The 12014-nt window shown below is 41.8% G+C and overlaps 1 protein-coding gene across 1 annotated transcript; it reads left to right on the top strand.

The window, feature by feature from the left end:
* Window positions 1-6544: 6544 nt before the first annotated feature.
* MRPL15 (mitochondrial ribosomal protein L15) lies at window positions 6545-11659 on the top strand. Its single transcript, XM_079722397.1, has 5 exons — window positions 6545-6661; window positions 7480-7634; window positions 8215-8380; window positions 10565-10688; window positions 11148-11659. The coding sequence occupies exons 1-5, from the start codon at window positions 6554-6556 to the stop codon at window positions 11483-11485; spliced, it is 891 nt and encodes a 296-aa protein (XP_079578523.1). The 5' UTR covers window positions 6545-6553; the 3' UTR covers window positions 11486-11659.
* Window positions 11660-12014: the final 355 nt, after the last annotated feature.

Here is a 12014-nt window from a genome sequence, read left to right on the forward strand (position 1 = left end):
TTACTCTGTTGAGTTTTGTTTTTTAACAATCCTTAGGGAGTCCAGTGTAAGGGAAGGGGAAGCTAGTGAACAAAGATCTTAAAAACAAAAACAAAACAACAAAATCTCCACTTTAATTATATGATAGCCAGAATGTTTGAAGTTTGGGGCTCTTATTCATACTCTTTTATTTTTTCCCCAATCATTCTTATACTGGATCTGAGTGCTGAGAATTTTGTGGGCTCTCAAAAATGTTAAGTTGGTGCTGATTTCTCCAAAATAAAAAGGCTATTGGGATTTTCATTGAGATTCTCATGAAGCTATAGAACAATTTGAGGAAATCTGACAACTAAGTCTTCTGATCCAAGAACTAGTGTGTATTTTTAGGTAATCTTGGATTTCTGTCAGTAATGTTTTATTTATTTATTTTTAAAGTGTTTGTTTTTATAAATTTTTATTTATTTATTTATGACTGCGTTGGGTCTTGTTGCTGTGCGTGGGCTTTCTCTAGTTGTGGCAAGCGGGGGCTACTCTTCGTTGTGGTTCGTGGGCTTCTCATTGCGGTGGCTTCTCTTGTTGCAGAGCACAGGCTCTAGGCGCGCGGGCTTCAGTAGTTGTGGCTCGTGGGCTCAGTAGTTGTGGCTCGCGGGCTCTAGAGCGCAGGATCAGTAGTTGTGGCGCACAGGCTTAGTTGCTCCACGGCATGTGGCATCTTCCCAGACGAGGGCCTGAACCCGTATCCCCTGAATTGGCAGGCGGATTCTTAACCTCTGTGCCACCAGGGAAGTCCTCTGTTAGTAATGTTTTATACTTTTCATTATATAGGCCGGAATACCTTTTGTCAAATTTATGTCTAGAAAATCCATATTTTATGCAATTGTAAATGGTATTTCAAATTTCAATTTAATTATTTATTGCTAGATACAGGAATTTAATTTTTGCATACTGGCCTTGTATCTGAAATCTTGCTATACTCACTTAAGTTTTAGTAGCTTTTTTTTTTTTTTTGGTAGATTCCTTAGGATTTTTAGGCAATTATATATTTGAAAATAACTTCCATGTATCTGTGTATTTCCCAAATTTCTTTCACAAGTTCCACTGTGGTCAGAAAACATACTTTGTATGACTTCAAATTTTTAGTTCTATTGAGACAGGTTTTATGTCACAGCATATGGTCTATTTTGGAGACTGTTCCATGTGCATTTGAGAAGAATATGTATTCTGCTGTTGTTGGGCAGTGTTTGATAGATGTCTATTATGTCCAGCTAGGTTTTTTTGGGTTTTTTTTTTTGTGGTACGTGGGCCTCTCACTGTTGTGGCCTCTCCCGTCGCGGAGCACAGGCTCCGGACGCGCAGGCTCAGCGGCCATGGCTGACGGGCCCAGCCGCTCCGCGGCATGTGGGATCTTCCCGGACCCGGGCACGAACCCGTGTCCCCTGCATCGGCAGGCGGACCCTCAACCACTGCGCCACCAGGGAAGCCCCACCATTTTACATTTTTATATTCTGATTAGCGGTACAAGGAGAGATTGATAATGTAGGAAAGAAAGGGGATATGAAAACTACAAAATTCTTAAGCAGGTGGGAGGAGTCCAGATCACAGGTGGAAAGACTGACCATTAGCAGGAGAAAAGCCACTTCCTTCTCTTTAATAGGATATAGAGGATGAATGCTGTTCTAGTAAGGACTGTACATTTACTGGTGGGATGTGGAAGAAATTCTCCATCTCATGACTCCTTTTTCTAAAGTATAAAGGAAAATCATTGACAGAGAGAGGAAGAGTAGATATAAAATAGTCATCACGGAGAGTGAAAAAGTAAGTTTTCTAGAACACTGAGGTAGGATGACCAATTTGAGGTTTATGGTCATGAATTTAAAGAAAGCCTATCAATCTGAAAGCCAGTTCTCTGGGGCCAGGAAAGAAGGAAATACTGAAAACTGGTCTAGAAAGAGCAAATACAGTAATTGTAGCTTCGTATTTACACTAAATGATGATTGAAAGTGTACAGGTATATTGATAATCCATGCCAATGGATTAAATTATCAGTAAATTGTTAGTAAATAGACAGCTAACAGAAGTTGGAAATGAGAAGGGGCAAAGGAGTGACGGGGAGGCTTGTCAGTATCTTCATCTTAGAGGGAGGAGCTCATATATACTTCTGAAACTTGAACATCCAAGAAATAGTTCTTATATTATTTAAAGTTATCATGGGCTTCCCTGGTGGCACAGTGGTTGAGAGTCCGCCTGCTGATGCAGGGGACACGGGTTCGTGCCCCGGTCCGGGAAGATCCCACATGCCGCGGAGCTGCTAGGCCCGTAAGCCATGGCCGCTGAGCCTGCGTGTCCAGAGCCTGTGCTCTGCAATGGGAGAGGCCACAACAGTGAGAGGCCCGCGTACCGCAAAAAAATAAATAAATAAATAAATAAAGTTCTTATATTATTTAAATCACACAGTTTACCATGAGAGAAAAGGAAATACTAGAAGGAAGTAGTTTAATATAAATCTTCAGCTATCATAAGACAAGTGAATATACAATGTCAAAAGTTGATGAAAAACAATTAGTGTAGGGAAATTTTAATTTGTAAATATGGAAGCAATCACCAGAAGAAATAAAAACAGAAAGTTAAAAGTGATTGCCTATGAAGATCTCCTGCTTCTCAGTGTAGGCCCTTTTGTACAACTGCATTTTTTTTCATAACAGATGTGTGCATTATGTACTATGATAAAATCAAAACAAAAATTATCTAGGTGTGAATGAAGACCTTTGAGTCGGGGCCAACCTTTGATAAAACTAGGTAATTTTTTTGAAGGTGACATTTATTTTCAACCTTTTTCATGCTCTCTTCTCTCTCTCAATATTTGTTGTTTCCCAGTATCAAAGCCATTTTCTTTCCCACCCTTGACTTCCTTCCTTCCTTCACTAAGAAAAATCACATCTCCAGTTTTTTTTACTCAGCTTTGATCTTCACAAAATTAGCCTATTCTTGGTCCCATTCTAAAAATGACTTGTCAGTAATAATTGAATCACTGAAATTCCTTTCCTCCTCCTGTTCCCATCCCTGCCAAAATATTATTTAATGTGTGACCTCATTTAGGGAGATGAGGTGGGAGGCTTTTATGTGCATGCTTTTGTCTTGTTTTTTAATCTCAGAAACAGTTGAGTTGATCTTTTTTTAATTTATTATTGTTTTATTTATTTATTTATTTTTGGCTGAGTTCGGTCTTCGTTGCTGCGTGCAGGCTTTCTCCAGTTGCAGAGAGCATGGGCTACTCTTTCTTGTGGTGTGCAGGCTTCTCACTGCAGTGGCTTCTCTTGTTGTGGAGCACGGGCTTCAGTAGTTGTGGCTTGCGGGGCCCTAAAGCGCAGGCTCAATAGTTGTGGCGCGCGGGCTTAGTTGCTCCGCGGCATGTGGGATCTCCCCAGACCAGGGTTTGAACCCATGTCCCCTGCATTGGCAGGTGGATACTTAACCACTGCACCACCAGGGAAGTCCTGATGTGACTCTTCATTTCACAGTGTATTATCATTATGGTTCATACACAGTACCTTGTGTGATGAATTTATCCCCTTTTATTTTCATCCCCGACTCCCATTCTTACATCCATCCTTGAAAATTTTTATTTTAATTAATTAGCTAAAAGGAATCAATCTATATTGACAGACTGTCAAAGCACTGGGATAGGTGGGGGAAGATTATTTGGGAGTGTATGAGGAGGGCCTTCCCAATGGATTTCAACTTATAGCATCTTTATAGGGTTCACTTCGTTCTTTTATATAATGACTCAGTAGTCACTATTAACCAGGGCTAGAGTCAGGATGACTCTTAAATAGTTGCTGAGTTGTTTTCTTATTACAAGGTCTCCTTAATGTGATTTAAACAGGGGCTAGGACAACACCCCAAGCATGTGGGTGCTTAATAAGTATTATCCTGCAATGATAATGATGATGTAACACTTCTGTAGCCTTGAAATCGATGACTTATTCACCATACACCCTTAATTTACATTCTTACAACACAGATGAGACTCATCAAATTATTTTGACTGTTTTATATGCTTGGTCAACATGTTGCATATGGGCTAAACAAATATGTAGCCTACAATTATTACTTCCACTATCATTAACTGGTGTCCACCAATAACATTACATAACGTATACAACAAAAAGCATCTACCTCGCAGAAGTGCAGCACACTGTTTTATACTTCCTGTATCTCATTTATTCAATAAAAATTTTTTTCGATGATAAAAAATATTATTGGAACTAACACTCATCCAGAAGCTCATTACTTAGTGCAAACAATGGTTTTCTAGATAGGGGGAAAACTGTGTATCTTTCTGTAGATTAGGACACATTCTGCAACATATTTTGCAATTTTCTTCTCAGAAATATGAAATTTCTAACAGAAAGATGATGAAATATATTGAATTGAAAACCCTTAAAGGCAGGAACTAACTTCTATTTCTTTCACTATATTTCTTTCTACACTTCTAAATAGTATGGACTTTTATCTTCATATTGTAGAATTCACATATTTGTATCTCTCTTGCAGTGCTATTAGTTCTAAAACAGGCCTGATTTTTTTTTTTTTAACTTTTCAAAAATATTCATTCTTGAGGAATTCCCTGGTGGTCCAGTGGTTAGGACTCCATGCTTTCATTGCCAAGGGCCTGGGGTTTGATCCCTGGTCGGGGAACTAAGATCCCACAAGTGCGTGGTGAAGCCAAAAAAATAATAATTCTTGGAAAATCTCCCCTACTAGATTTCAAACAATCTGGGAGCAAAATCCTGTTTGACTTCATCCATGTATATTTTTCAGTAACAAGTTCAGTGTCTTGCTCATAAATATTGCTCAAATAAAGGAATGAATGCAACTTTTTCTTTGTGGGTTTTTTTTTTTTTTTTTTTGCCACGTCACGGGGCTTGTGGGATCTTAGTTCCCTGACCAGGGATAGAACTCGGCCCCAGCAGTGAAAGCACAGAGTCCTAACCACTGGACCGCCAGGGAGTCCCCTCTGTAGTTTTTCACACTTGATTTAAAATAACTTCAAAAATGTTTAGTTAAACATAGAAGTAGTTGCCCTCCAAAAATTTATTTCCACCTTCACTATTTGTGATCACCAGCAGGGACCAGCAGGGACAATCCCCCAGCAAGACAGTGAAACATAATAAGAACGATAAAAGAAAGAAAAATAAAAGAGCATGGTCTATATTACACTCACTTAACACAAAAATAGGGAAGCTGATACTTTTGAGTGAAAATATTGTTATGTATTTTGTGCTGCAGATACTCAACTTTATATTATAAAAAATACTACTTATGTAATAGGAAGCAAAGTGTGAATCCTGGCTCTTCTGCTTGCTATGAGACGTCGTTCAAGCTACCGCCCTTGCCAAGTCCGAAAGGTAATAACATCTACCCCACGAGGGGTTGTTTAGTTGATGAATCGAATGAGGGTGACTCAGCACGCGACTGACACATAGCCAAGCGCTCAGCGTGGCTCCTTCATTGTTAACAGCAAGTGAAGTTAGCATGTCTGTGACTTGGTCAAAGCAACACAGACGCACTCGGACAGGATGCAAAGTTTGCGTCCTATTCACGGGTTGGTACCAGCCAGACATTGTAATAGCTCGACCCTGAGTATTATTTTCGAATCTCAGGGTTGCCAGCTAAAAGTCGGAACTTGCCATCTGCCTCTACAAGGATGAAGTCAGTAGCCACTGCAGCCGCTGACCTCCAACACCCCATGAAAAGACTTGAGGGCTGAGATAAGGAGTAAGGCACGCTTTGCTCTAGGAAAACTGGTAGAACAGGCTTTTAGATAGGCATTTTCAGAAGATTTTATGAGCCCCAATTCTGGCATCTCCTTGTATCTAGAAGAGCACTAGAATCATTAACGGTGACATCTGCTCCTTGTGACCAGCAGCAAGCCTCTGCCAACATGTGTGCTTGATGACACTACCTCCCTTCACGTAAATCACATATATACTGACCTTCTCCGGAGCAGTTCCTCGGAGCTGAGGGGCTATCTCCCAGGCTATAGCCCTCATCTTGCCCCAAATAACAATTAACCCACAACTCTCCGTTGTGCAATTCGTTTCAGAGGACAGGGCGTATAATTGGCTCAGCTCCAAGCCAGTACTTCAGCGCCTAGGGTATCTTATTCTGGGCCCCACGTGGAGCTCGGAGAAGACCCTGCGCCTCTAAGGAGCAGACTGGGAGACATATCAGGCCAGTGACTCCAAGCCCTCTAACGCACACCGTTTTCAACGCGTGCTTTGTGCGGCGGAAGAGAACGCAGCACATTCCGAGCCAAGGTCAAGGCACGACCTCTCAAAATAGGATCCCATCCCCAACGAACCAAACATAAAGCCGGCGCACCGCTAAGACTACACGATCGCACACCTGCCGCCGCCGCGACTCCACCCGGCTCCCGGCATGCCCCGCGGCTGGCGGCGCGGCGCGGCGGGCCTGAAGCACGACAGGGGCGGGACCTCGGCCGTAAAGCAGCGCCGGAAATCACGCGGTTCTGGCATTCTGGCGTCTTTGCGGCTTGGCGGGCGCGCGGGTCATGGCCGGCCCGGTCCGGGGTGGAGGGCCCCAGGCCCTGGACCTGCTGCGGGCTCTGCCTCGTGTGAGCCTAGCTAACCTGAGGCCGAACCCGGGCTCCAGGAAACCGGTAAGGCTGGGGGCGGCGCGGGGGCCCTCGGGGTCGCGGTTTCCAGAGGCGCTGGGGGAACCAGGGGCCCCTGAGCCCCTCTGCTTAGGTGACGCGGGAAAACCTGCCCAAGTGGTCCCAGTTCTCGGTAAGGTTCAGGTTTAGAGGCTTAATTACGTTAATTAGGGCGGGGGAGCGAGGTCGCAGGAAGTACAAATGATTGTCTCATTTAAAATTAGCATTAACATGGAGTGCTTTTCCATCATACCTTATCTTCATGGGAAAGATTTATTACGTTTGATGTCTCTTCTGCAAATCATTGAATATAGCTAGAAAAGCTGTCATGGACATACTGTCACTTTAAAAATGAATTCGTTGCTTTCCTGAAGTGACAGGATGTAAAGTAAGAAAAATATTTTCCTTATAAATTGGTATTTAAATAAAACGCTATATATGGGTAACAATGGCATATTGACAATTAATTCCAAAAGCGCTTGCGTATCACGCAAACTTTGCTCCTTGTGGATGTTTAATTCTACAATTTTTTTCAGTTCCAACCTGTCACACTCTCCTTTTTTTCATCTCATTCTTGGAACTTTCCCTTTGAAACACAACTTGGAGTTTGGTTGCAAGAATTAGCTACATCTTCAGAGGCAGAGTTGCTCATGTGGAGTGTTTGGACTTCAGAGCAGCTAGGATGGTGCCTGGCACGTAGTGGGCTTGGCTAGTCCTGCTTGTTTGGATGAATGAAGGGCATAACCAAAAGAGACAGTGCAAAGGTGAAATGCAATTCAAAAAAGTGCATCTGTACGTCATAAAACATTCTTCTTTTCTTGCAGGAAAGACGACGAAGAGGTCAGAGAAGAGGCAGGAAATGTGGCAGAGGCCACAAGGGAGAACGACAGAGAGGAACCCGACCCCGGCTGGGCTTTGAGGGAGGCCAGACTCCATTTTACCTTCGAATCCCAAAATACGGGTTTAATGAAGGACATAGGTAAGTTTGCTTTGCTTCTTAGTGTAAAAGTACCTAATTCTCACTGAGAGTTACCTAAAAATAGGTTGGTAGAAATTTAAATCCACTTTGAGGCAAACTTTCACTGCTGTTTCTCTGAACCAATTTTGGTAATGAAGTTTAGCCTGAATTGGGGAAAAAGCCAGACATTGCACGAAGACTTGCAAAATGGAGATAATGGTGCCTGCTCGCGAGGTTTAGGGCGATTACATATATAAAATCTGACTCATTGTCGTCACCCAATAAATGGTAATCACCATTAATTTGAGTTCCATTAATGTATAATTTACATAGTGGGTTAAATATTTATTTATTTGTGTAAATGAGTGAAGTAGATGCCTAGGCAAATAGTTGTTGGTGAAACAAAGTTAAGTACTTACTGGTTTTGTTTCATTGCCCCCAAATCAAGGAATATTACATGTTTATGCCATACTCAGGGGTTTTATTTTGTTAAACCATATAAATTGATGGAGGAAAACCCAGGACAAAGCTCTGAGTTGATCTGGAGATCTTGCTGGAAGGTAAGTCTGAGTTTTCCATCTACTGTTACTTTCTTGTGTAGCTTCAGACGCCAATATCAGCCTTTGAGTCTCAACAGGCTGCAGTATCTTATTGATTTGGGTCGGGTTGATCCTACACAACCTATTGATTTAACCCAACTTGTCAATGGGAGAGGCGTGACCATCCAGCCATCTAAAAGGGATTATGGTGTCCAGCTGGTAGAGGAGGTAAGTCTGAATTCAATTTTTTTTGGAGTTACGTAGATGGCTATTTCTGATTTCCATATAATCGACACTCGGCCTCTTTTATTTTTATCCCTTTTGAGTTGTCATAAACATTATGTAGCGGCGATCGTGTTATACTCGTTGTGGTTTTAGAAAGCTGTATGCTCTTGGTGGCGGGAGGCAGGGGCGGCTCTGTTCCCCGGTCCTGGGATGTTCTTCTCCTGTGTACCTATTCATATTTCTCCCTCACTCTCTTTTGTTCTCTGTTCAAATGTCATCCTAGTAGGAAGATGTTTTTGACATTCTTTATAAAGGAACATTCAATACCCTCATACCCGACCGTCTGCCTTATTCTGCCCAAAGGATTTTTCTTTGAGTGTATGAACACCTGACGCTTATTACCAAGTAATGCATTTATTTTTCATTGTTTTCCTCATTGTGATGTCAGCTCTTTGAGAGCAGGTACTTTGATGCATTGCTGTGTTTTGAACATCGGAAATATTGGCTTGTGATAGTCACTCAGTATTTATGGAAGACAGAAATGAATCAAATCCAGTTCTAATTGTAGGGAAGCAGTTTTCTATTTGTAGAAGTTGGCCAGGAGTTTCATTAGCAAATAAACTTGTAGATTGTTAATCAACTACCCGTTTCTTGTATGTCAGTAATGCGATATTGCTGTGTAAGTAACTTAGTGTCCACTAGAGGGAAGCATAGTTTATGGGAAAACCTTTTAGATTCCTTTGAAAAAGTACACTTGTGGATAAAAGTTTTCCCAATAAGATGATTCGAAGAGAGAATACCAAATACACCATTAAGCCTCAGTATTCTACGTGAGGCGTATAAGGGAACACAACTGTAGATTAACATATGGAAAAACCCATGACCTCACCAGACATTAATGCACATCCCAACAGCTTTCAGGCATGTCTGTTAAACTAGCAAAAATCATTCTGAAATCTACACCAGGACATTTGTTGAATAAGTACAGTTATACATTATTTACAGCTCTGTAAACTGCTTGCCCTTTTCTGGATTTCAGATTTGTAGTAAATAGTGGATAATAAGACGTTTTTGCTCTTTCAGCACAACATTACCAATTTGGGAACAGAAGTCCTAAGGAAAAACAAAAGAAACCTAATAGATATAATGAAATGCTAAATATTCTTCTTACAACACTGAAAATGCTGGAACTAACCCCAATGCCCAAGGATAGAGAAATGGTTAAGCAATCTGTGGAATAGTAATTAGAAATCTCAAATAATATGGCAAGACTTCGTTTCATTGAGTCAAAAGTGCCATTGACTGTAAAAATGCCTACCAGTATCATAGATGGGAAAAATGTGAGAAAATGTGTCTTAGAATTGATGGAATATTTTGAAATTGGGAGCCAGCTTGTTTCGGCCGCACCAAAATAGCAAAAAAAAATTTTGTTACTGCAAAAAGAATGGTAGTGCCACCATCTTTTTATTTTGTCAGGATCTGTTCTGAAATTAGAGTATAATATAGCACATCCTAATGAAAGTGCCCAGACAGGACTTTAAAAAGTTGAGTACTATTTTTATTTTTGTTGTTGTCTCTGCCCCTTTCCCTAGAGGGGCCTGGCCCCTCCCAAGCTCGGATACTTTGTTCTTTTGCTGGCTCGAGCCTACTTGCCCCCCCTTTAACCAGCTCTGGGCCTCTTGCTTACTTGTGGGTCAGGAAGGTGAGTTTTCATCTGTGTCATGCGCATAATGTGGTTAGGAACGCAGGCGCTGGGACACTAGACCCCCTGGCTTTGTGATCTCGGGCAAGTTGCTTAACCTCTCTCTCAGTGGTTCAGTGTTGCCGTCTATGACATTGGTGTGGCAGTGATTCTGTTGGTTTAGAGTTGTTTTGAGGATCAAACAATCTGCTGTTAATGAAGTAATGGGAATGTGTATTTATGTTGGTGCCCGCCAAATGCATAAAATGGAATTCTAGTCATCCCTGCTCCTAGGGAATGAAAATTGGTAAAGTAAGTTGGCCTAAAAAAAATGTGGAAGAATTTGGTGTTTGATAGGACCTCAAAGCAGAGGTATTTAAAGTAGGAATAGCTGTCATGTTGCAGGCCCTTTAGAGGAGAAAACACAGTGTAGAAGGGAAGCTCATGTAATTAATTCACTTGTAGCCAAGCCATCTCCTCACAGACCTTGTTTTGATGGGTGACAGGGTGCTGACACCTTTAAGGCAAAAGTTAATATTGAAGTACAGCTGGCTTCAGAGCTGGCCATCGCTGCGATCGAGAAGAACGGGGGTGTCGTCACAACAGCCTTCTACGACCCTCGAAGCCTGGGTAAGCTTGTTGCCTCGGGGTCTCGTGCTGACTGCCACACAAGGGTTTGACTTGCTCTGCAGCCCCCTTGGCTTCCTGTTTGAGGGGTTTCTACTACTGGTGTGGCTGGTGGCGCTCCGCCTTCTCATACACCTCAGCCAGTGTGTCATAAAAGGGTTTTGTTTTTTAAAACATGGGGCTTCAATATGCTATTTCCCACGTTTAGAAATTCACTCGCTGTTGGTGATCCAGGAGTAACTTTGACTTTCAAGATGCAGACTTTTGAAAGTCAGGTGTTGCCATTTGCTTACATAAGACAAACCTGTTTAATAAAAAAAAAAAAAAAGTTTTGGGAATTAAGTTTTCCTCTTGGAAATATTTAAAAATTAATAATTAAAAGAATGCCATTATTAAGAGAAAATCATTATGTATATAGCCAGTATTTGCATCTCTCTCTTTCTATTTAAACATTTTTTTTAGAAATTCTGTGCAAACCTATTCCATTCTTTCTCCGTGGACAACCCATTCCCAAGCGAATGCTCCCCCCTGAGGCACTGGTAACCTATTACACTGATGCAAGGAATCGCGGTTACTTGGCGGATCCTGCTGAATTTCCTGAAGCGAGACTGGAACTCGCCAAGAAGTACGGTTATATTTTACCTGATATCACTAAAGACGAACTCTTCAAAATGCTCAGTACTCGAAAAGATCCAAGGCAGATTTTCTTTGGTCTTGCTCCCGGGTGGGTAGTGAATATGGCAGATAAGAAAATCCTCAAACCTATGGATGAGAATCTCCTCAAGTACTACAGCTCCTGAGTTCCTTCCAAGAGAGCAGATGGTAAAAGAGCACCAGAAAGGGACTGAAACACGTGTGTTTCCCGTTGCATTTGCTTAATTTGTAATTCTGCAGATGTTGGTGTTTTCTGTGTAATCATCTCTCTTTTTTATCTAAATTAAAATAAAAATACAGTAAGCAAGGACTGCATAGAGGATCTGGTGGATCTGTGTGCTTCTGTCTCCGTTCTGAGTTCCCTGGTTCTCTGCCCAAGGAAGAGTGTAACTCTTAGTCAGTTTCCAGTTGAGTTTTCCATCATCTTTCCATCCAGGTCTTGTCTTATTGTTGCAAATCAGAGTGAACGCGCAAGTGGGATGGGATTGCTTTGTCGGCTGCTTGGTCAAGGTCAGAGGGCTGCTAATGAGCTGGTGAGCCTCTTACTTGGTAGCCGCGAGGAAGCGCTGCTGCCCAGTGTCAAGACAGCAGGCCTTCAGCTTGGGATGATTAGATGTGGGGTGTGAGTTGAAGGTTTAAGACTGGTGAGTAGCTTCTAAGCAGTTCAATATTTGC

The sequence above is a fragment of the Hyperoodon ampullatus genome (genome assembly GCF_949752795.1).
Source record: "Hyperoodon ampullatus genome assembly, chromosome: 17".
In the NCBI taxonomy this organism is placed as follows: Eukaryota; Metazoa; Chordata; class Mammalia; order Artiodactyla; family Ziphiidae; genus Hyperoodon; species Hyperoodon ampullatus.

Bases quoted from the DNA above. Each gene is read 5' to 3' on its own strand.
- MRPL15 (XM_079722397.1), top strand. From the start codon at position 6,554: ATGGCCGGCCCGGTCCGGGGTGGAGGGCCCCAGGCCCTGGACCTGCTG. The intron at 6,662-7,479 runs GTAAGGCTGGGG...CTTTTCTTGCAG, and splicing joins ACCCGGGCTCCAGGAAACCG to GAAAGACGACGAAGAGGTCA. The intron at 8,381-10,564 runs GTAAGTCTGAAT...GATGGGTGACAG, and splicing joins GTGTCCAGCTGGTAGAGGAG to GGTGCTGACACCTTTAAGGC.